This window comes from Chlorocebus sabaeus, chromosome 21 (assembly GCF_047675955.1).
Source record: "Chlorocebus sabaeus isolate Y175 chromosome 21, mChlSab1.0.hap1, whole genome shotgun sequence".
Lineage (NCBI taxonomy): Eukaryota > Metazoa > Chordata > Mammalia > Primates > Cercopithecidae > Chlorocebus > Chlorocebus sabaeus.
Genome location: NC_132924.1, coordinates 60,839,996 through 60,862,579, shown reverse-complemented (window position 1 = coordinate 60,862,579; position 22,584 = coordinate 60,839,996). Strand labels below are relative to the sequence as shown.

Genomic DNA, 22,584 nt, shown 5'->3' with positions numbered 1-22,584 from the left:
AAATTGAGGGGCAGGACCAACATTTACTTTTTGTAGAATTTTTTAAAAAGGAAACTTCTATCAATCTTTTGGTAATGAGATGAAGCGGTATAACTTGCCAGAAGCTAAAAATGCCATTCTTACATTTTCATTTTTTTCCCTAAAGGAACAAGAGAAAAAAGTAGAAAACTCAAATAAAGAAGAAATACAGGAAAAGGAGACAATCATTGAAGAATTAAACACAAAAATAATAGAAGAAGAAAAGAAAACTCTTGAGCTAAAGGATAAATTAACAGCTGCTGATAAATTACTAGGAGAATTACAAGAACAGGTTGTGCAAAAGAACCAAGAAATAAAAAATATGAAATTAGAGCTGACTAATTCTAAGCAAAAAGAAAGACAATCTTCTGAAGAAATAAAACAGTTAATGGGGACAGTTGAAGAACTTCAGAAGAGAAATCATAAAGACAGCCAGTTCGAAACTGATATAGTACAACGAATGGAACAAGAAACACAAAGAAAGTTAGAACAACTCCGAGCAGAGCTGGATGAGATGTATGGGCAGCAGATAGTGCAAATGAAACAAGAATTAATAAGACAACACGTGTCACAGATGGAGGAACTTAAAACACGGCATAAGGGAGAAATGGAGAATGCTTTAAGGTCGTATCCAAATATTACAGTTAATGAAGATCAGATAAAGTTAATGAATGTGGCAATAAATGAACTGAATATAAAATTGCAAGATACTAACTCTCAAAAGGAAAAACTCAAGGAAGAACTAGGAGTAATTTTAGAAGAAAAGTGTGCTCTGCAGAGACAGCTTGAAGACCTTTTTGAAGAATTGAGCTTTTCAAGGGAACAAATTCAGAGAGCTAGACAGACAATAGCTGAACAAGAAAGTAAACTGACTGAAGCACAAAAGTCCCTTAGTACTGTGGACGATTTGAAAGCTGAGATTGTTTCTGCATCTGAATCCCGAAAGGAACTAGAATTAAAACATGAAGCAGAAGTTACAAATTATAAGATAAAACTTGAAATGTTAGAAAAAGAAAAGAATGCTGTGTTAGACAGAATGGCTGAATCACAAGAAGCTGAATTAGAGAGGCTGAGAACACAGCTTCTATTTAGTCATGAAGAAGAACTTTCCAAACTGAAGGAAGATTTAGAAATTGAACATCGAATAAATATTGAAAAACTTAAAGATAATTTAGGCATTCACTATAAACAGCAGATAGATGGTTTACAGAATGAAATGAGTCAAAAGATAGAAACCATGCAGTTTGAAAAAGACAATTTGATAACTAAGCAGAATCAATTAATTTTGGAAATTTCGAAACTAAAAGATTTACAGCAGTCTCTTGTAAATTCAAAGTCAGAAGAAATGACTCTTCAAATCAATGAACTTCAAAAAGAAATTGAAATACTCAGACAAGAAGAAAAGGAAAAGGGTACACTTGAACAAGAAGTTCAAGAATTACAACTTAAAACAGAACTATTAGAAAAACAGATGAAGGAAAAAGAGAATGATCTTCAAGAAAAATTCACACAACTTGAAGCAGAGAATAGCATTCTTAAAGATGAAAAGAAAGCTCTTGAAGACATGTTGAAAATACATACTCCTGATAACCAAGAAGAAAGATTGATTTTCATAGACTCCATTAAGTCCAAATCCAAAGACTCTGTCTGGGAAAAAGAAATAGAAATACTTACAGAGGAAAATGAGGACCTCAAACAGCAATGTATTCAGCTAAATGAAGAGATTGAAAAGCAAAGGAACACTTTTTCATTTGCTGAAAAAAACTTTGAAGTTAACTATCAAGAGTTACAAGAGGAATATGCTTGCCTTCTCAAAGTAAAAGATGATTTAGAAGACAGTAAAAATAAACAGGAATTAGAGTATAAAAGTAAGCTTAAAGCACTTAATGAAGAGCTTCATTTGCAAAGAATAAATCCAACTACAGTGAAAACAAAAAGTTCTGTCTTTGATGAAGACAAAACTTTTGTAGCAGAAACATTGGAAATGGGTGAGGTTGTTGAGAAGGATACAACAGAACTCATGGAAAAACTTGAGGTAACCAAGCGAGAGAAATTAGAGCTGTCACAGAGACTAGCTGATCTTTCTGAACAATTGAAACAGAAACATGGTGAGATTAGTTTTCTAAATGAAGAAGTTAAATCTTTAAAGCAAGAGAAAGAACAAGTTTTATTGAGATGTAGAGAGCTAGAAATCATTATTAACCACAACAGGGCAGAAAATGTACAGTCATATGATACTCAAGTAAGCTCCTTATCAGATGGAGTTGTGACCATGACAAGCAGGGATGCTGAAGGATCAGTTTCTAAAGTAAATAAAAGTTTTGGTGAAGAATCAAAAATAATGGTGGAAGATAAAGTTTCTTTTGAAAATATGACTACTGGAAAAGAAAGTAAGCAAGAACAGTTGATTTTGGATACCTTACCATCTGTAACAAAGGAATCATCACTTAGAGCAGCTCAACCAAGTGAAAATGATAAACTTCAGAAAGAACTCAATGTACTTAAATCAGAACAGGTATGTTTACTTATTTACATATGGTAAAGCACAATAAAAATGTACGTTTCGGCCAGGCGCAGTGGCTCACGCCTGTAATCGTAGCACTTTGGGAGGCCAAGGCTGGCGGATCACAAGGTCAGGAGATCAAGACCATCCTGGCTAACATGGTGAAACCCTGTCTCTACTAAATAGTAAACACAAAAAATTAGCTGGGCATGGTGGCAGGTGCCTGTAGTCCCAGCTGCTGGGGAGACTGAGGCAGGAAAATGGCGTGAACCCAGAAGGCAGAGCTTGCAGTGAGCCAAGATCGTGCCACTGCGCTCCAGCCTGGGCAAGAGAGAGACTCTGTCTCAAAAAAAAAAAAAAAAAAGAGAAAAAAAGAAAATGTACATTTCACACTAAGGTTTCACCTTCATAAAACATAAATTCATATCCTTAGAAGAGAATGAAAATGAACCCTCTAATGTAATTTTAAATTGAGCCCATCATTTATTTATCATTTAAGTATTTTTTTTAAACCATTGTTGACTTTCTTTCAATCTATGTTGCATATTCTGCTTAGGAAATAAAACACACTAATGGATTCAGATTTTCTTGGGAAAGACAAGACTTTGTATAACTTTGTGGAGAATCTCAGCATTAGAAAAGTTACTAATTTCATTTTATAATTTTTGTTATAATCTCAAAGATTTGTTTCAGTTTTTATTTCATAGTAATGTTTTCAAGTCTCCACAACTGAAAATGAACTCCTAAGCTTTTTAGTAGTCTTTATAGTTGTTAGGTGGTTATGAAATTATATTTTCCTGGAAGAAAGAAAACCCCTTGATTTAAGTCCTAGAGTTTTTTCAGAATCTTTGTTATACCTGAAGGGAAAAAAACAGTATTAACTCCAAATATAGTTAAAGAATTATATGTATATAATAACAGATCACTCCTGATAATTTATATTTGCCAGATACTGATATTAAAATAACAGGAAAATTCTGCTATCTACAGTGTAATGATGCTAACTAAAGTTTTATGTGTTTCTTCATTTATCTAACAAATGTTTATTGACTCTCTTGGCAAGTACGAATATAGTGGCCAACAAGAGAGAGGTTTCTGGTCTCAAAGAACATGTATTTTAGTCAGGGAGGCAGGTGATAAATGAAACAAGTAGGATAGTTAGAAATAGTGATAACATCTATGAAGAAATAGGATAATGTGATAGAGAATGATGGAGAGAGAGGGTAATAACAACATTAAATATGGTGGTCAGGAAAGGTCTCTAGGAGGAATTGACATTTGAACTGAGATCTGAATGACATTGAAGCTCTAATTAGAGCAATTGTAAAGACATAGGTAAGTTTAAAGAACAAAATGAAGGCCTGTGTAGTTGAGTTTGAGAGAGCAAGAGAGTGGAAGAAGAGTTTGAAGGAGAAAGAGACCAGACCTTGGAGAATCTTACAGACTTTGGAAGTCATTGGAAAATTTTCTCTTTTTATTCCTAAATATATCATATTTGTGATCTTATATCAAATGTTGAGATATTTTATATTTATGATTTATGTCAAATGTAGAGATATTTTATATATTTAATTGCCTAAATAGCGTCAAGAAATTCAAATTGCTTAACAGTTTTTTTTTTTTTTTTTTTTTTTTTTTTTTTTTTTTTTTTTGAGACCGAGTCTCACTCTGTCACCCAGGCTGGAATGCAGTGGCATGATCTCAGCTCACTGCAACCTCCACCTCCCAGGTGCAATCAATTCTCCTGCCTCAGCCTCCTGAGTAGCTGGGATTACAGGCATGCGCCATCACGCCTGGGTAATTTTTGTACTTTTAGTAGAGACAAGGTTTCACCATGTTGGCCAGATTGGTCTCAAACTTCTGACCTTAGGTGATCCAACAGCCTCGGCCTCCCAAAGTGCTGGGATTACAGGCGCGAGCCACTGTGCCTGGCCAAATTGCTTAACTATTAGTGTTCTGTTAAATGTCTGGAATTGTTTTCAAAACCATAATGTGTGGCAGTTACTTGTGAAAATGTCACACATCTTTTAATTTTTTTTAGAAAGCATTTTTGGAAGAAGACCTGCATTTGACCCTGAGCTGTCAAAATGGTCAAATTTTCTTAGTAAGAATTCTAATTTTCTTTTTTTTTTTTTTTTTGAGACAGGCTCTCACTGCTCTCCAGACTAGAATCTCATGGTGCAATCACAGCATCCTGCAACCTTGACCTCCTGGACTCAGGTGATCCTCTCACTTCAGCCTCCTAAATAGCTGGGATTACAGGCATGCACCACACACCCAGCTAGTTTTTTGTATTTTTTGTAGAGGCAGGGATTTGCCATGTTGCCCAGGCTGGTCTCAAACTCCTGGGCTTAAATTAAACGATCTTCTTGACTTGGCCTCCTAAAGTGCTGGGATTATAGGCATGAGTCTTTGTCCCCACCCAGAATTCTGTTTTCTCTAATAAAGAGTTACTAAAAAGATACTTTTGATGGCATTCAGATACCCTCTATGTGACATTGACTATATAAAGTAAAGGGGAGCAAGCCTGTAAACTTCCTGCCCATTCATCATTACCAAGACAGACCTCTTATTGATGGAAAGGGAAGTTCACAGAAGGAATCGAGCAGTGACTTACACAATGGTAACACCTAAGAGCAGCCTAAATATGCTTGAAATAATGTGGATGCCACAAAAATATCTCTAATATACTTAGGAAGTTTGGGCAGAAGGAGAAAAATAAAAACATGATAGAAGTCTTTTCAGGGTTGGGATGCAAGGAAGAAGGAAGAGTGACAGGAATTTTATAGATACTGATTAATTATTGATACTGGGAGAGGTCATAGATTGAAGTGTATGTGTTTAAACTCGAAGATAATTATTAGAATCAAAAGAGATACCGGAGCTTAGAAACTACAGCAGGAACCACTAGAATATCAGCTCCTTGAGAGCAGGGACCCAGTCTCCTGTATCTCTAGTGCCTAGAATAATGTCTAACACATGATAGGCAGTAAATAATTTTTTTAAATGAATGAATGAATGCATGAATAAAAGGGGGGGAATAAATAAAGCCCACTTATCAAGAACCAACAGTGAAATAGCACAGGCCTTCACGTTAGAGTCAGGAAGATCAGAATAGCTTTTGTCACTTGCTGTTCTGTTGTGTAGGTCCTAACCATTGCAGAGACAAAAAGATACGTGGTATGATTGGAGAGAAAGATACTTGTCATAATTCACATGTATAATTAAATTAAAAAAACAGAAATGAAATTCTTTTTTTTTTTTTTTTTTTAAGACAGAGTCTCACTCTGTCACCCAGGCTAGGGTGGATCTCAGCTTACAAATTCAGCCTATCGAGTAGCTGGGATTACAGGTGGCCACCACCACGCCTGGCTAATTTTTGTATTTTTAGTACAGATGGGGTTTCACCGTGTTGGCCAGGCTGGTCTTGAACTACTGACCTCAAGTGATTTACATCTTTAATGTAAAATAAATATGAATAAGCCAATGTAAATAAAATTGTAACACTTTAATGAGGGATAAGAGACTTGAATAAATGAAAAGTCTCATTTCTGAGTGGGAAGATTTGAATATTGTAAAAATCCAGGTTATCTCTAGATTAATCTGTAATCCTTATGTAGTTCCATTCCAACTCACAATGAAAAGTTACTGAAATTCAGCTTAGTAATTGGTGTATAGTTTATCTGGAAGAAGAAATGCACAAGAGTCAAGAATATTTTTGAAAAACACATAATAGTAATTGCTGTATAGTTGATCTGGAAGAAGAAATACACAAAAAGAGTCAAGAATATTTTTGAAAAATGCAGAATGCATTTAACATGATATGTTGAATAACTTTAGCCTTAAATGTACTGATTTTATAAATATCGAAAATGAGTTAAGCTATTAGTTCTAGAAGCTAGAATATCAGAGCATGTAGACTTAAGAAAAGTAGAAAGAAGGAAATAATAAAGTTAAGAACAAAATATGCAAAGTTAGAATAACCAAAACAGGAAGAAGAGTTTTCAAGGATTTTGAAAGTTTATTATTTGTAAACACTAGTGGCTGGGCATGGTGGCTCACACCTGTAATCCCAGCACTTTTGGGAGGCTGAGGTGGACAGATCACGAGGTTAGGAGTTCAAGACTGGCCTGACCAACATGGTGAAACCCCGTCTCTAATAAAAATAGAAAAATTAGCTGGGCGTGGGAGCGTGTGCCTGTAATCCCAGCTGTTCAGAAGGCTGAGGCAGGAGAATTTCTTGAACCCAGGAGACAGAGGTTGTAGTGAGCTGAGATTGCGCCACTGCACTCCAGCGTAGGTGACAGAGCAAGAAAGACTGTGTCTCAAAAATAAATAAAATAAACCACTAGTAAAGTGTTGGACTTTCAAGAATATGGGCCAGTGGGTGGGGTGGCTCACACCTGTAATCCCAGCACTTTGGTAGGCCAAGGTGGGTGGATCCCAAGGTGAGACCAGGAGATCGAGACTATCCTGACTAACATGGTGAAACCCCATCTCTACTAAAAATACAAAAAATTAGCTGGGCCTGGTGGCATGTACCTGTAATCCCAGCTACTCAGGGGGCTGAGGCAGGAGAATTGCTTGAACCCAGGAGGTGGAGGTTGCAGTGAGCCAAGGTCGCGCCACTGCACTCCAGCCTGGGTGACAAAGGGAGACTCCATCTCAAAAAAAAAAAAAAAGAATATGGGCCAGGCATGGTGGCTCACGCCTGTAATCCCAGCTCTTTGGGAGGCTGAGGCAGGTGGATCACGAGGTCAGGAGATCAAGACCATCCTGGCCAACATGGTGAAACCCTGTCTCTACTAAAAATACAAAAAATTAGCTGGGCGTGGTGGTGCGCACCTGTAGTCTCAGCTACTTGGGAAGTTGAGGCAGGAGAATTGCTTGAACCCCAGAGACGGAGGTTGCAGTGAGCTGAGATCGCGCTACTGCACTCCAGCCTAGCAACAGAGCGAGACTCTGTCAAAAAAAAAAAAAAAAAAAAGAAGAGTATGATCAGGGAAAAAAACACAAACCAAATGAGGCTTGGTGCAGTTGCTCACACCTATAATCCCAGTGCTTTGGATGGCTGAGACAGGAGGATTGCTTGAGCCCAGGAGTTCAAGACCAACCTGGACAACATAGGAAGGTGCCTGTCTCCACAAAAAATTTAAAAATCAGCCAGGTATGATGGCATGTGCCTGTAGTCTCAGCTATTTGAGAGGCTGAGGTAGGAGAATTGCTTCACCCCAGGAATTAGAGGCTGCAGTGAGCTATGATTGCACCATTGTACTTCAGCCTGGGCGACAGAGTGAGACCCTGTCTCTAAAACAAACAAAATCAAATGAATGAAAATAAAAACATAAGTATAGATACCATAGAGATTCATAAAGGAATACTATAAGTAAATGTCCATCAATAATTTTGAAAATAGAGATGAACTGGATGGTTTTCTGGAAGAATATAAACTACCTCAATCAACTCAAATAGAAATACAAAACCTGAATAAACCAATAACCATTAAATAATTTGAAATCATAGAGGTTTTCCCTCTCTCCTCTCCTCCAACCAAAAATATTAGACTGAGACCATTTTACAAGTGGGTCTTACCAACTCAACCGGTATGTAATTGCTTAATAAAATAGGATTAAAGAGAGAGAACTAGAGGGAAGAAAAGAAGAAGAAAGGTAAGATAGACAAAAGAAAAACCCAGTTATCTTATGAGACTGATAAGAAGACCTGATAAGAACAGTACAAACAAATAAAATCATAGATGAATCTTACTTATGAGTGGTTGTAGAAATCCTAAATAAAATATTAGAAAATTATTCTAAGAATGGAAGAATAATTCAGTATCTGAAAAATCTATTAATGTTAACTTCACATTCATAGATAGCAGGAAAAAAATCCATGTGATCAATTTTATTTTTTATTTTGTTTTGTTTTTGAGATGGGATCTTGCTCTGTCACCCAGGCTGGAGTGCAGTGGGACAGTCATATTTCATTGTGGCTACAACCTCCCAGGCTCAAGTGATCCTCCCGATTCAGCCTCCCAACTAGCTGGGACCACAGGCACATAGCACCATGCCCAGCTAAGATTTTTTAAAACATTTTTGTACAGACAGGAGGATCTCGCTGTGTTGCCCAGGCAGGTCTGAAATGTAGGGGATCAGTCAGGGCGGTGGGGGATAAAGTTATAGGAAATAGACACAAACCTTCTTGGAAGGCTGGGAGGTTTGCATAGCTTCAGTGAAAGATTTGATTTAAGGCAGCTGAATTCTATTAAAAGCTTAGGCCGTAGATACATAGTAATGTAAGGGAGTTTATCTAAAGAGCTTGTTTACTCATGTGGTCCTAAGACAGACCTTTGATCATTTGCAGGACTGCTCTCTCTGGGGAGGATGACCAGATTACCCACAAGTGTGTTGACTCAAAGCCTTTGTCATTAAATCTATGCTGAATAAATGCCCACAGGACCAGCTAGTCAGGGCATGCGGCTGCTGCAGTTCTTTCTGTGAGCAGCCTGGCCCCCTAACCACTCTTTTACTGAATACTGGTGTCTGAGTACGTTATTCATCCGTTGTGCAGCCTGAGTCTGCGGGTCAGACCCTGGCACTTTAACTCCTGGGGTCAAGCAGTTATTCCACATTGACCTCCCTAAGTGCTGGGATTACAGGAGTGAGCCATCATGCCTGGCCTTATTTTATTTTTTTAGAGACAAGTTCTTGCTCTTGCCAGGCTGGAGTGCAGTGGCATAATTATAGCTCACTGCAACCTTGAACTCCTGGACTCAGGCAGTCTTCCCATCTCAGCCTCCTAAGTAGCTGGGACTACAGGCACATATTACCACTCCTGGCTAATTTATTATTATTTTTTTTAGAGATGGGGTCTTTTTATGTTGCCCAGGCTGGTTTTGAATTCCTGGACTCAAGCGATGCTCCCACCTGAGCCTCCTGAGTAGCTGGGATTATAAGTACAAGTTACTTTGTCCAACCCATATAATCATTTTAATATATATTGGAAAAGAATCCATAAAAAAACTAATAACTCATAATTTTTTTTCAATGGAGAAAATCTGGAATAGAAGGGAAATTTCTTAACCGCAGTAATTGTTTTCATTAAAACATTTAGCAGATAACATTTCTAATAGTGAAATTTAGAAGCATTCTCCTTAATATCAAGTAAGTATAGAATAAAATATGATAGAAGCATTCCCATTAAAATTGAATATAGAATCAAGTGTAGGATACCTACTTTCAACATTACTATTTCAACATTGGTTTGTAGTTCCTAGCCAATGCGATTTGACAAGAATAAGAAATGAGATAAAGAATATGAAAACTTCTTTATGAATAACAAAATAAACCCTACACAAGATGTTTTGAACTTTTGTCAAGAAAATTATAAAACACTGAAGCATGTAAATACCTCACTATATGGCAATATGTACTATATTCATAGTGGAAAGATGTAAAGAAAAATGTCAGTTCTCTCCAAATTAATCTCTGTATTCAGTGTATTTCCAGTTATAATTACAAGGAAATTTTTCATGGATCTTGAGAAACTGTAAAATTGATATAGACAAGTAAATACTCAAGAATAATCAATAGAGTCCTAGAAAAATGTATTGCATCTGATAACAAGATTTACTACAAAATCATGATAGACAGTATGGTTTGATGCTAGAATGGACAAATAGATCAGTGGAGCGTAATGGAAAGCCCGAAACTCATTGAGATCCTTGTGAAATTTTAGTATATAGGAAAGAGACCCTACAAGTCAACTTTTATTTAATAATACTTAGTGACCCTCTGCTGCATTCTACATAGTTTTATTCCCTGGTGATATAACAGTGAATAAAAACAAGTAGTAGGTGGGGTGTAGTAGCTCATGCCTGTAATCTCAGCACTTTGGAAGGATGGCTTGAGCCCAGGAGTTTCAGGCCAGCCTGGGCAACAGAGTGAGACCCCATCTTTACCTAAAAATAGAAAGTTAGCTGGACATGGTGGCATGCACCAGTAGTCCTAACTACTTAGGAGGCTGAGGTGGGAGGAGCGCTTGAACCCAGGAGGTCAAGGCTGCAGTGAGCCATGACTGCACCACTGTACTCCAGCCTGGGTGACAGAATAAGACCCTGTCTCAAAAAAAAAAAAAAAAAAAAAGCATTTATTAATTTGGGGTGTGAGTACATAAATGTTGGTTACTTCATTATTTCCATTTCTGTACATTTAAAATATTTTAGAACAAAAAATTAAAGATGAGTCATGCCAGCTATACCAAAAAATCACAATTTAGTATAAAACTGAGGCAATGAAAACATTGTGCTACTTTCCTTGAAAGAGAAAAGTAGATCAATGCAACAGAATGAAGACAGAAAAAAAATTAGACTTCAGTTCTCTTATGAATTTTTAAACTCTTGTAGTCAGTATATGCAAAAAATAGAAGTTGAATTATTTGATTTTTCATTTAAAAATATTATAATGTTTACATATGTTTACTTTAAGAATGATTTAAGGCTACAGATGGAAGCCCAACGCATTTGCCTCTCTCTGGTTTATTCAACTCATGTGGATCAGGTCCGTGAATATATGGAAAATGAAAAAGATAAAGCTCTTTGCAGTCTTAAAGAGGAGCTTATTTCTGCTCAAGAGGAAAAGATCAAGGAACTTCAGAAAATACACCAGTTAGAGCTACAGAATACGAAAACTCAAGAAACAGGTAAAATGGTTTCTGACTTATAAGTACCATGATCCAAATAAGTATTGGATAGAACCCGCCATTCTATAATTTTTTCCTTGTCAGAACCCACAGAGGAAGGTGATTTCCAGTTGTTGATATAATCACTAGGCATTCATTTAAGTGCTTGAGAAAGCTGAAATCATTTTCCAATAGGAAGTCACAATCCATTGAGAAAGTATATATAAAATGAACAATTTATCCAGCAGAAGAATGAATAGAAAGAATGGGAGGAGAAAGGAGAAATATCTAGTGCTTCCTGGCAGGATGAGTAGGGTGAGGTGGGAGACAGAGTAGTGGGGTTGGAATTTTAAGGGAGGCTCTAGAGTCCTTAGAATTGAGGTGTAAAGGTACACCCATTTTGAAAAATTGAGAGTTCAAGGTGTGTGAGAAAGTAGTTGGGGTTATAGCTGGAGAGATTGGCAAGAGCTTGATTAGAAAAAGTTTTGTTCTGAAAGAAGCATGTATAAGCCTTATGCTGTTGGTGATAAGACCTACTACAGGGTTTTAAATAGAGTAACACAATATGGTTTTTATTTTATGATGACACCACTGGGGTGAGTTGGAGGAGGTGAGATTAGTGATTAGAACACCAGGTAAGCAACTAAGGCTATCGTTTCCATAAACAGTGAGTATTAACTAAATGTTAATGAGTATGGAAAAGAAGTTTGCATTCAAAAGTAGAAATTTGAGAATGGCTTAAATAAGATTACAACTTTTAAAATTCAGGAGTGCTTTGGGTTTTAATTTAATAAGATTTTAAGCATGTAATATTTTTATTGATGTCCTCTTCAAACAGGTTAGTGTTTTTCAAACTAGAGGCTAATTAATAGGTCTATTAATGGGTGGTGAAGTCAGTTTAGTGAGTAATGATCAACATTTAAAAAAAAAAAAAACAAGGTAGAGTAGAACAGAAAACATTGGAGTACATGGCACTATAGTAGAAGAATAAATATTGATTTCTGAGATTTTTATTTCAGTTTTACATAGATGTATGTAATAGGTTATGATATATGATGCGTTTTTTTCTGTTGGGTTTTAGTAAAAAGAAGTCACTGCTTTGTACCATTTTGTGGATAGAAGTGGAAAATCTCACAAATTTTCTGAGACAATGTTGAGCAATGGAAAATAACTCAAAGAAATAAAGAATTTAAAATGATTCTTATTGCATGGGAGTTTCCAGTTGAAACATAAGTTAAATATTATCATAGTTCTTAAGTATGTAAATTGAATCTCTTAATCCATTATCTGTTCTATTAGGTGATGAAGGAAAGCCTTTACATCTGCTCATTGGAAAACTTCGAAAGGCAGTGTCTGAAGAATGTTCTTATTTTTTACAGGTAAGATGTTTAAAAGTACTTTTATGGCCAGGTGTGGTGGCTGACACTTGTAATCCCAGCACTTTGGGAGGCTGAGGTGGGCGGATCACTTGAGTTCGAGACCAGCCTGGCCAACATGGTGAAACCTGGTCTCTACCAAAAAATACAAAAATGAGTCCGGCGTGGTGATGTGTGCCTATAGTCCCAGTTACTTGGGAGACTGAGGCATTGGAATCGCTTGGGCTTGAAAGGCAGAGGTTGCATTGATGAGTGGAGATCATGCTACTGCACTCCAGCCTGGGTGACAGAGTGGGAGTCTGTCTCAAAAAAAAAATAATAATAATAGATTTTAAAAAATAAATAAAAAGTACTTTTACACAAGGAGTGCTAAATTATAAGTTGCTACTAATTTGATGATCACCCAGCCTAGTTTTCTCCACTACCTTACTTCAGAAGTGTACTTAGAAAGTATTCCTGAGTTTTTAAGTTAAAATGAGCATTAAAAATTTTCCTGATAATCTGTTTGAAACAAAAGAAATTCTGGTAAATTATCTCACCTGTAGAACAGACAGTAATTGTTGGTGTTGCCATCGATGAGTTACAACGACAAGATGGAGACATCCTGGGAGACTGTGTAGAGTGAGCCAAAACACTAAGATGGCACCCATCTTTCTGGGTCCCAGTTTCTTTGTCTGTAAATTGGGTGATTGTTTACGGTTTCTAAAATCAACTCTAATGTGAGAAAACTGCATCTTAGGGGCTATGCTGAAAATTTAATAAACTTAATTATTAATTGACAGTATAGTTTAAGCAAATCTCAAGAAATCTGAAGAAATAGCAGTGAACAATTTGATTTTTAAGTCTAGAAGTTGGTGGTAATTTTTTAGTTATATGAGGAACAAAGGTAAAAGTTATTTGAAAGCTTATCAAATGATTATGGGGAATGTATTGTTTTAAATGATGATAGAATTGTCTGTTGCCCAGGAGAAGAACGAAAACAATGTGTCACGTATTTTCAATTTTTGTGTGTGTATATAAATTACATAAAACTATTCTCGTGTGTTAGGAATCTTTTTTGTTTTTCTTTTTTTATTTGAGACAGAGAGTCTTGCTCTGTTGCCCAGGCTGGAGTGCAGTGGCACAGTCTCGGTTCACTGTGACCTCTGCCTCCCAGGTTTAAGCTATTCTTGTGCCTCATCTACTGAGTAGCTGGGATGACACATGCAGGCCACCACGCCCGGCTAGTTTTTGTATTTTTAGTAGAGATGAGGTTTTGCCATGTTGGCCAGGCTGGTCTCAAACTCCTGACCTCAGGTGACCCACCTGCCTCGACCTCCCAAAGTGCTGGGATTACAGGCGTGAGCCACTACGCCTGGCCTCATGTGTTATGAATATTATCTTAAGTATATGAATGTAATTCTCTTGCTTGATATAATTTCTTTAGAATTTATAGATTTCTTTCTGATCAGCATTTCTGAACTTCCATCCTTGTCCTGTGGTGTTTTTTCAAAGGTATTTGAGATTACAGAGATAACATCAGAAATAGGATCCAAGCTAGGAAGTAGATGATTAAAGTATAAGATAAATTTTATTATTATAAGGAAGCAAAAAAAATTATGGTTTTTTGCAATGAAGATTATTATCTTCCTGATATAAGAAGATTTCATGCCAGAGAGACAGAGAAATTTAGACTTGTTTCTTTTGCAGATTGATAAGGGTATGGAGAGAAGGTTTTCTTAATTATTTTTGTGTGCCATTTTGACTGCCTTACATCAAGGAGAATAATGTTTAATGATCTTTAGAAGTAGAAATCAAAATTTAAATTCCTTAAAATACCCAATTTTGTTGTCGACAGACTTTATGCAGTGTCCTTGGTGAATATTATACTCCTGCTTTAAAATGTGAAGTAAATGCAGAAGATAGAGAGAATTCTGGTGATTACACTTCTGAAAATGAAGATCCAGAATTACAAGATTATAGATATGAAGTTCAAGGTAATAAAAGCTTACCATACTATTAAACAGTATTTAATCCTTTTAAATTAATTGATGACAGATCTTTACTTTTTATTATGATTTAATCACCCAGCCAAGTTGTTTATCATCTTAACATCTTATCCTCCTTTCACGTTCATGAAATCTTATATTTAATATACATTTAAAATTTTTGTAGTGCGATAATGATGATATGAAGATAATTGGAGCTGTCCACTATTGTCTATCCTCTATCTCTCTACTCCTTTTTCCTTATCCTAATTCTTTCTTTTAACTTTTTATACCATAGATCCAAATTTTTAAAAGTTATTGTATTTATTGAATAAGTTCATGTCAGTGGTTTTTGCTTTAAAATGAGTAAGATTAACATTAAGAAATAAGAAATATATTAGTATCTTTCTTAATATAGATCTGCTATAAGTTTGTTTTAGCAAATAGTAACCTCACACTTTTTTGATGTTCTTTCACAGATAAAATGTTTCCTAGCCCTGTCCATTTGTATAGATAATGAACAAAATGTGTATAAATTAATGACTACCAAAAGAAATTAACATATTTTAATATGAAATTTTCAAGTTATCTTCGTAGCAGGCATTTCACATGAATGAAATTTCAATTTTTAGTTACTAAATATCTGAGGTTTACTTCTAGCAGGCAATTTTTTTAAGTTATAAATAGGTGAATAATATTTTTTGGAAGATGCAGACTTTTACTGTGAAGTGAAATTATTATAATTGTTTACCATCCAGACTTTCAAGAAAATATGCACACTCTTCTCAACAAAGTAACAGAAGAATACAACAAACTCTTGGTACTTCAAACACGACTAAGCAAGGTCTGTGAAATGGAAAATGTATTGTAATATTTGCATTTATTGTATTACCTGCTTTTTTATAAGCTGCTTTTATCAACCAAGAATTTCTAAAATAAGAGAACGTGAAAAAGGAGATTGGGAAAAGCAATATATATTTGTAGTAGATAATTTATATTGGTAAGCTAAAAGAATTTCTGCAAGTCAAATAATAACCCCTTTAGAGAGTTTTTAGAATTATGATAATTTAAAATATATATAATGTATCAACTGGTAAACTGTGTGAAACAATTGCATTTAATTTTACTTATAACGTAAAGCAGTGGGCCTTCTGTTTTAGAGAAAATTGGTAATGAGTTTAGTTGCTTAGTACATAGGTAATTAGTTTCACACAGCATTATATATGTCAATTTTATGTTCAAGCAATTTTTTAAAATATCTGTAGAAAACTAGGTAAGATAGTATACATGGCACAGTGTAATTTATTAACTCTATCAGTAGAACAACTTAAGGCATATATTGGCAAGGATAAATGTAATTCTCATGTAGAAAGAAATCCAGAAAGATGTCTATGTGTATTTTGGGGGGGTGCTTTTTGATGTTCAGTTAATTATTAAAATGTTTAGGCAGATTTGAAAGATTTAATTGATAGTGCAAGTTATAATGTTGATGAGTTATGTTTTGGCTGAAATTCTTCCTCTCCATCTCTCTGCCCTTCTTTCTTTCCCTCCTGTTTCTTCTTCCCCACTCTGTTTCTGTGCAATTAAGTACAACCTTATCTAGCCTTTCCAAAAATCTATAAACCTACTCCAGTAGATTTATATGAGTAGAATCTATTTTGGTTTCATCTCTTATTTTCTTGTTCATTATGGATTTTTGCCTTTTAAATATTCTTTACTATCATTTTAATTGCGTAATCAAAAGGGAAGAGGTTTACGTCACTAATCACAAATGTAAATGCCTACATTAATTTAGTTAATAAAATAAATGAAGAAGGCCAAGGCCAACTGAAACCTGGAGAAAACATGCCTCATCCAAAAGGGGCTGCAGCTGCCCAGCTTATGCATCTTGTTGCCATTAAGTAGGAATCAGGGCCCAGTGTTGCTAGTACTTTTAATCTATTAATTTTATATGGTTTTTTTCCTTTTAAAAATATTGGGAAATATAAACCGGGCATGGTGGCACATACCTGTCCTCCCTGCTACTTGAGAAGCTGAGGTGGGAGGATCACTTGAACCTAGGACTTTGCGGCTGCATGAGCTATGATTGTGCCACTGCACTCCTACCTGGGCAACAGAGCTTAAGACCTCATCTCTGAAAATATCACACACACACACACACACAGAAATATTCAAAAATAAACGGATTCTATTTTAAGGTTGGGAAACAGAAAGCAGCCAGACAACAACAAAAACTGTTTTGTCCCCAAAAGAGCACTATAAAAGTATAGACTGGATTTAAAGTTCAAGCCTTCACTTTGTAACCTCAGATATAAACACATGCTCAGTGTACTATCTTGAACTAGTTTTCTTTTTACTTTAATCTATTATTTCTCGACTGTAGTATTTGCTGCTTTCTGATAATATTTTCTTCCCTTAGCTTCTGTAGCTTTTCAAGCGTCCATTTTGGACTTTAGCTACCCTGTCTATTTTACCAGGGGTCTTTATTTGATCCTCTTAATCTGAATGCTTTTTTCATCTCCTTTCATTGCTTCTAGATCTCTATGTTTAGGTCAGTCCTTCTGAGCTGCAGAGTCATATATCTCATCAGTTATCTCTACTCAAAACTCTTGTAGGTATGTTCAATCAGCATATTGAAATATGAATTTATTAACTTCTGCTGCTTAAACCAGCTTCTCCTCTCGTCTCAGTTTCAAGGAACAACATTCAACCAGAAACTTGGGGATTTGTCTTACATAGTCTTCTCTTTTCACTCCTGGTCTTCTACCATACTGATATATACACTGAAGGAAGTATAAAGAATATGAAAGAAAAACTTATACTTTGTTCTCATTCAGTTATCCAGTCAATTTTTATTTTTATTTTTATTTTACTGTACTGTTTTTTTTTTTTCTCTGAGACAGAGTCTTGCTCTATCTCCCAGGCTGGAGTACAGTGACACGATCTCGGCTCACTGCAACCTCTGCCTCCCAGGTTCAAGCGATTCTCCTGCCTCAGCCTCCTGAGTAGCTGGAATTACAGGCAAGCTCCACCACACCCAGCTAATTTTTGTATTCTTAGTAGAGACGGGCTTTCACCATGTTGGCCAGGCTGGTTTCGAACTCTTAACCTCATGATCTGCCTGCCTTGGCCTCCCAAAGTGCTAAGATTACAGACGTGAGCCACCGCACCCAGCCTACTTACTTATGTATGTATGTATTTATTTATTTATTCCTTAGATCTGAGGACAGACTGGACAGCCAATATTTATTATTTGCTAATTAAATGCCAGGTTGTTCTATGTACTGGGAATAAAGTAATGAAGTCGCCGGACTGAAGAAATGTATAAATTAATGGGATTTATGAACTAGTTTAAGGAATGTCATATACATATATACTATTTTACATATATATATACACACACACACACATATATAAAATAGTTTTCCATGGCAACATTCTAGTAGGTGTTTAGAAGAGAAATGTAAGGCCGAGCATGGTGGCTCATACCTGCAATCCCAGCACTTTAGGAGGCCAAGGTGGGCCAATCACCTGAGGTCAGGAGTTGGGGACCAGCCTGGCCAACATAGTGAAACCCCATCTCTACTTAAAAAAACACAAAAATAATTAGCTGGGTGTGGTGACATGTGCCTATAATCCCAGCTACTTGGGAGGCTGACACAGGAGAATCGCTTGAAACCAGAAGGTGGAGGTTGCAGTGAGCCAAGACTGCGCCGCTGCACTCCAGCCTGGGCAACAGAGTGAGACTCCATCTCAAAAAAAAAAGAGAAAAGAAAAGAAATGTAAGTAAATACGTTTGCTTAACAGGTAGATGAATATAGCAAACAGGTAGATGTCTTTTCTGCACAAGGGGTAATAAGAAGATATCGTATTTGAATTCTGTAAATTAGCTGCAATTAGAGAGGCATTTCAGAGTTACTTTGGGATCAGGATCAGCACTGCAATACATCACTGCCTAACTTTTTGGCTTCATCTTCTAATCTTCCTCCTCATTTCAGCCACACTGAAATACTTAGTTTCCCAAATGCACCCTGGGCTTTTTTGCATGCTGCCCTTTCTGCATAATACTGCCCATCCCCTCCCAGCCTTTTTGGTTTGTTCCCACTTGTTCCAGTTGGTTCAAATGTTTACTCCCTCTGTGTCATCTGCTTTACCTGTCTTCCTAGGCTTAGGCATTTATTCCTCTGTTTCCTTAGCAACAGTACAGGCCTTGCTTATCGTGCTTCTCTTTTTTCGTTACTTTATTTATTTTTATTTTTTATTTTTTTTGAGATGGAGTCTCGCTCCCTCGCCCAGGCCGGAGTGCAATGGCGCGATCTAGGCTCACTGCAAGCTCTGCCTCCCGGGTTCACGCCATTCTCCTGCCTCAGCCTCCCGAGTAGCTGGGACTACAGGCGCCCACCACCACGCCCAGCTAATTTTTTTGTATTTTTAGTATAGACGGGGTTTCACCATGTTAGCCAGGATGGTCTTGATCTCCTGACCTCGTGATCCACCCGCCTTGGCCTCCCAAAGTGCTGGGATTACAGGCATGAGCCACCGCGCCTGGCCTTTTTTCGTTACTTTAAATAGTTGATTACCCTTCTGTCCTTCTTCCATGTTCCTATAGCTTCTTATACGCATTTGCATTTGTATCACATTACTTTTCATATTATATAATTGTTTGTTTACCATTCTGCCTCTTTCACTATTATTTTAAACCCTTTGGAATCAGGGAATCTTCTGTTTATTTTTGTTTCCTCCTCTTATCTGAGTGTTAGCATACAGTAAAGGCTTAATAAATGTTTGCTGAATGAGTTAGAAAGGTTGGACTAGAAACTTAATAATTTACCCGATGATCTTTATTTTCCCCGGGAACTAAGAGGCAAGATCTCTGTTGAAACGTACTCATGGGGTAGGAGTTGGTTAGAGGATTTTTAAGAGTAGTGGTCAGTTAAAACAACCTTCTTGGCAAATAGCTTTTTTTCTTTTGCTCACCTGCTTCTACAGTATCCTTTGTTCATCTAGTCTTGCAAGTCCAAACTCTTTCCCCTTGCTTTTAAAGTCTTACGTAATTTGGATCTATCTTATTTAGCTTTATTTCCCCCTCCGTATCCAAATTAAACTCTCCTCAAGAAGATCATTGTCAATTATGGCATATGTCATTCTTTCATAAATTTTCTTACTCTTTCTTCCTTACAGCCTTCCCAAATCATTGCCAAAAATATATGAGCCTAAATCAAAATTGACTTCCATAATTATTCAGATCCATATCAGTCTTCTGTATCATTGTAGTTATAGTCAAATTTTATAGTTTAGCCATTCTCTAATTGTGTATTTTCCCATCTGATTGATGAATTCCATGCAGGCAGATATATTGTTATTTTTTAAACGGATTTTATATTTTTACTATCTCTTGTCACAGTGCTGGTCACATTGATTATTAAGTATTTGATGAATGAATAAATTAGTACACACAGGTATCTGACATATTGCTGCTTAATTTTATTTGTTTATTTACTTATTTTTTTGAGGCAGAGTCTTGCTCTGTCTCCCATGCTAGAGTTCAATGACTCAATCTTGGCTCACTGCAACCTCCCCTTCCCAGGTTCAAGAAATTCACCTTCCTTAGCCTCCCAAATAGCTGGGATTACAGGTTTGCGCCACCACACCTGGCTAATTTTTCTATTTTTAGTAAAGATGAAGTTTCACTATGTTGACCAGGCTGGTCCTGAACTCCTGACCTCAGGTGATCCACCCACCTCGCTTTCCCAAAGTGCTTGGATTACAGGCTTGCTGCTTTTTAATAATAGTTAAGGAAATGAGCTGAGATTTATCTATTTTCATTCTTTTCTTTTGTTTACTGTACAGAGCAGCATACCATTTGTCAGTTACCTGGTTGTACATAGGACATATCTAGAGATACATAAGCTGTATTAATCAAGTATTGGTAATATAAAATTTATTATGTACAAATTGAAATTTCAAAGACCAGGTTATACTATAAATATTGTTATCAGCTTTCTACCAAAATTCTCAGAAGCACTTGTTTTTGTAGTAAAATGAACTTCCTTTTAGATATCAAAGAACATTACTAACATAATTTCAGTGCTATGAAAGGTATGGAATATGAATTACTGTTACCGAAGAGAACAGGGAACAACTTAGAAGGGAAAACACTTGTATTAGAGTGCCACAATTTTGGGTGGTTTTAAAAAAGCATCTTAATGCAGAGTTGCTTTAATACAGCTTTCTAATTGCTGGATTATGTATTTATGTTACTGCTTTTATTCTGTGGTTTTCAATAGATTTGGGGACAGCAAACAGATGGTATGAAACTTGAATTTGGAGAAGAAAACCTTCCAAAAGAGGAAACAAAGTTTTTATCAATCCATTCTCAGATGACCAGTTTGGAAGACAGTGGTAAATTTTGATCATATACCACAATGTGGTGTTTTTATACCAAATATTGAGTAATTTGCTTTTTTACTTTAAAATTTGAGCTAACATAGTGACGTTGGGCATTTCACTGTAGCCTCTCTGATCTCAATGTTTTCATCCTTAAAATGAAAGATTTGGGTTACTTATCTATTTGGTCCTTTTTCACTTCTTATGTTCTATAATTGTAAATTGTTTTAAATTTTAAAGATATAAAATGTTGGATTTAGGAGTACTGCAGCATGAGGATCAAAAAGATGATCTTGAGTTGTACTATTTATATTTTCTTGTTTTCATCAGAATGAGTTTAAATTGAAACCAGAGTTTTTACCACTAAAAACATACTCTTTCACAGTGATTGTGCTATTTCACTAAGAAACTTCTGTTGAAATGTGCATTTTTTGTCTCTTTATATAACATAGATGTCAATCATAAATGCAAGTTATCTTCTCTGCAACATCTTGAAAAAACTGAACAACTTGAAGAACAAGTTCAAGAATTAGAAAGCCTCATATCCTCTTTGCAGCAACAATTGAAAGAAACTGAACAAAGCTATGAGGCAGAGATCCACTGTTTACGGAAGAGGCTTCAAGCTGTTAGTGAGTCCACAGTTCCGCCAAGGTATTCATCTGCTTATAGCTTCATTCAACAGTATTTGTAGCTTTGTAACAATTATAGTATCATCTAGAATGGCTATTTACAAAAAGTAACTTAAGCAAAGTTGCTGAAAAGAGATAGGATGCAGCATTTTTAAGAAAGAAGGGCAGGCCGGGCGCGGTGGCTCAAGCCTGTAATCCCAGCACTTTGGGAGGCCGAGACGGGCGGATCACGAGGTCAGGAGATCGAGACCATCCTGGCTAACCCAGTGAAACCCCGTCTCTACTAAAAATACAAAAAATTAGCCGGGCATGGTGGCAGGCGCCTGTAGTCCCAGCTACTCAGGAGGCTGAGGCAGGAGAATGGCGGGAACCCGGGAGGCGGAGCTTGCAGTGAGCTGAGATCGCGCCACTGCACTCCAGCCTGGGCGACAAAGCGAGACTCCGTCTCAAAAAAAAAAAAAAAAAAAAAAAAGAAAGAAGGGCAGGAGATCATTCTATATCTTTGAAATGCCTGAAATAAATGTTGATGTAAATCAAAGACATTATAGGAATTCTACTTAAATTTTTACATTATAAAGATGTTGGTTGTTGTTAATCTCCTTAATTAAATCGGCAATGTGCATGTATTTGCAGTTTATTCTGTACCTAGTCTTTGGTACTTTGATATGGTGAATACTTAAGGAATATAAGATAGGATCATTCCAGTCATGGCAGGATTTCCTCCACTTTGTCTCATGTTCAAATTAACCACGTCCAAAGTAGAACTCTGGATCTTCTTAAAATTTACTCCTTCTGCAGTTATATCCATCTGTCGTTACTCCTCTTTCTCTTATACCTCTTTTCTAGTCTATCAAGACATCCTGTTTTCTCTGCCTTCAAAAATATATCCAAACTGTACCACTCCTTAAAACCTTGCTGGTCTCTGCCATCCTTTTGTCTCACCTGGATTACCCTAACTCCTCCCTAAAGTCTGTTCTCAACACAGAGCAGGTGCCAGAATCTTGCTTTGAAAATTTAAAATAGAT

The 22,584-nt window shown here is 36.4% G+C and overlaps 1 protein-coding gene across 5 annotated transcripts in view; it reads left to right on the top strand.

The window, feature by feature from the left end:
• AKAP9 (A-kinase anchoring protein 9) overlaps positions 1–22,584 on the top strand; it is a 171,501-nt gene that overhangs the window by 59,369 nt on the left and 89,548 nt on the right. For all 5 annotated transcript variants that reach the window (XR_012090367.1, XM_073009135.1, XM_073009134.1 and 2 more), the window contains exons 8-14: positions 146–2,533; positions 11,008–11,221; positions 12,500–12,579; positions 14,414–14,552; positions 15,302–15,387; positions 20,831–20,945; positions 21,383–21,581. Coding sequence is in view for 4 of the 5 variants with exons in the window: in XM_073009135.1 (XP_072865236.1) it covers positions 146–2,533; positions 11,008–11,221; positions 12,500–12,579; positions 14,414–14,552; positions 15,302–15,387; positions 20,831–20,945; positions 21,383–21,581 (3,221 nt within the window). In the remaining variant the exon portion in view is untranslated. The remainder of the gene's footprint in view (positions 1–145; positions 2,534–11,007; positions 11,222–12,499; positions 12,580–14,413; positions 14,553–15,301; positions 15,388–20,830; positions 20,946–21,382; positions 21,582–22,584) is intronic.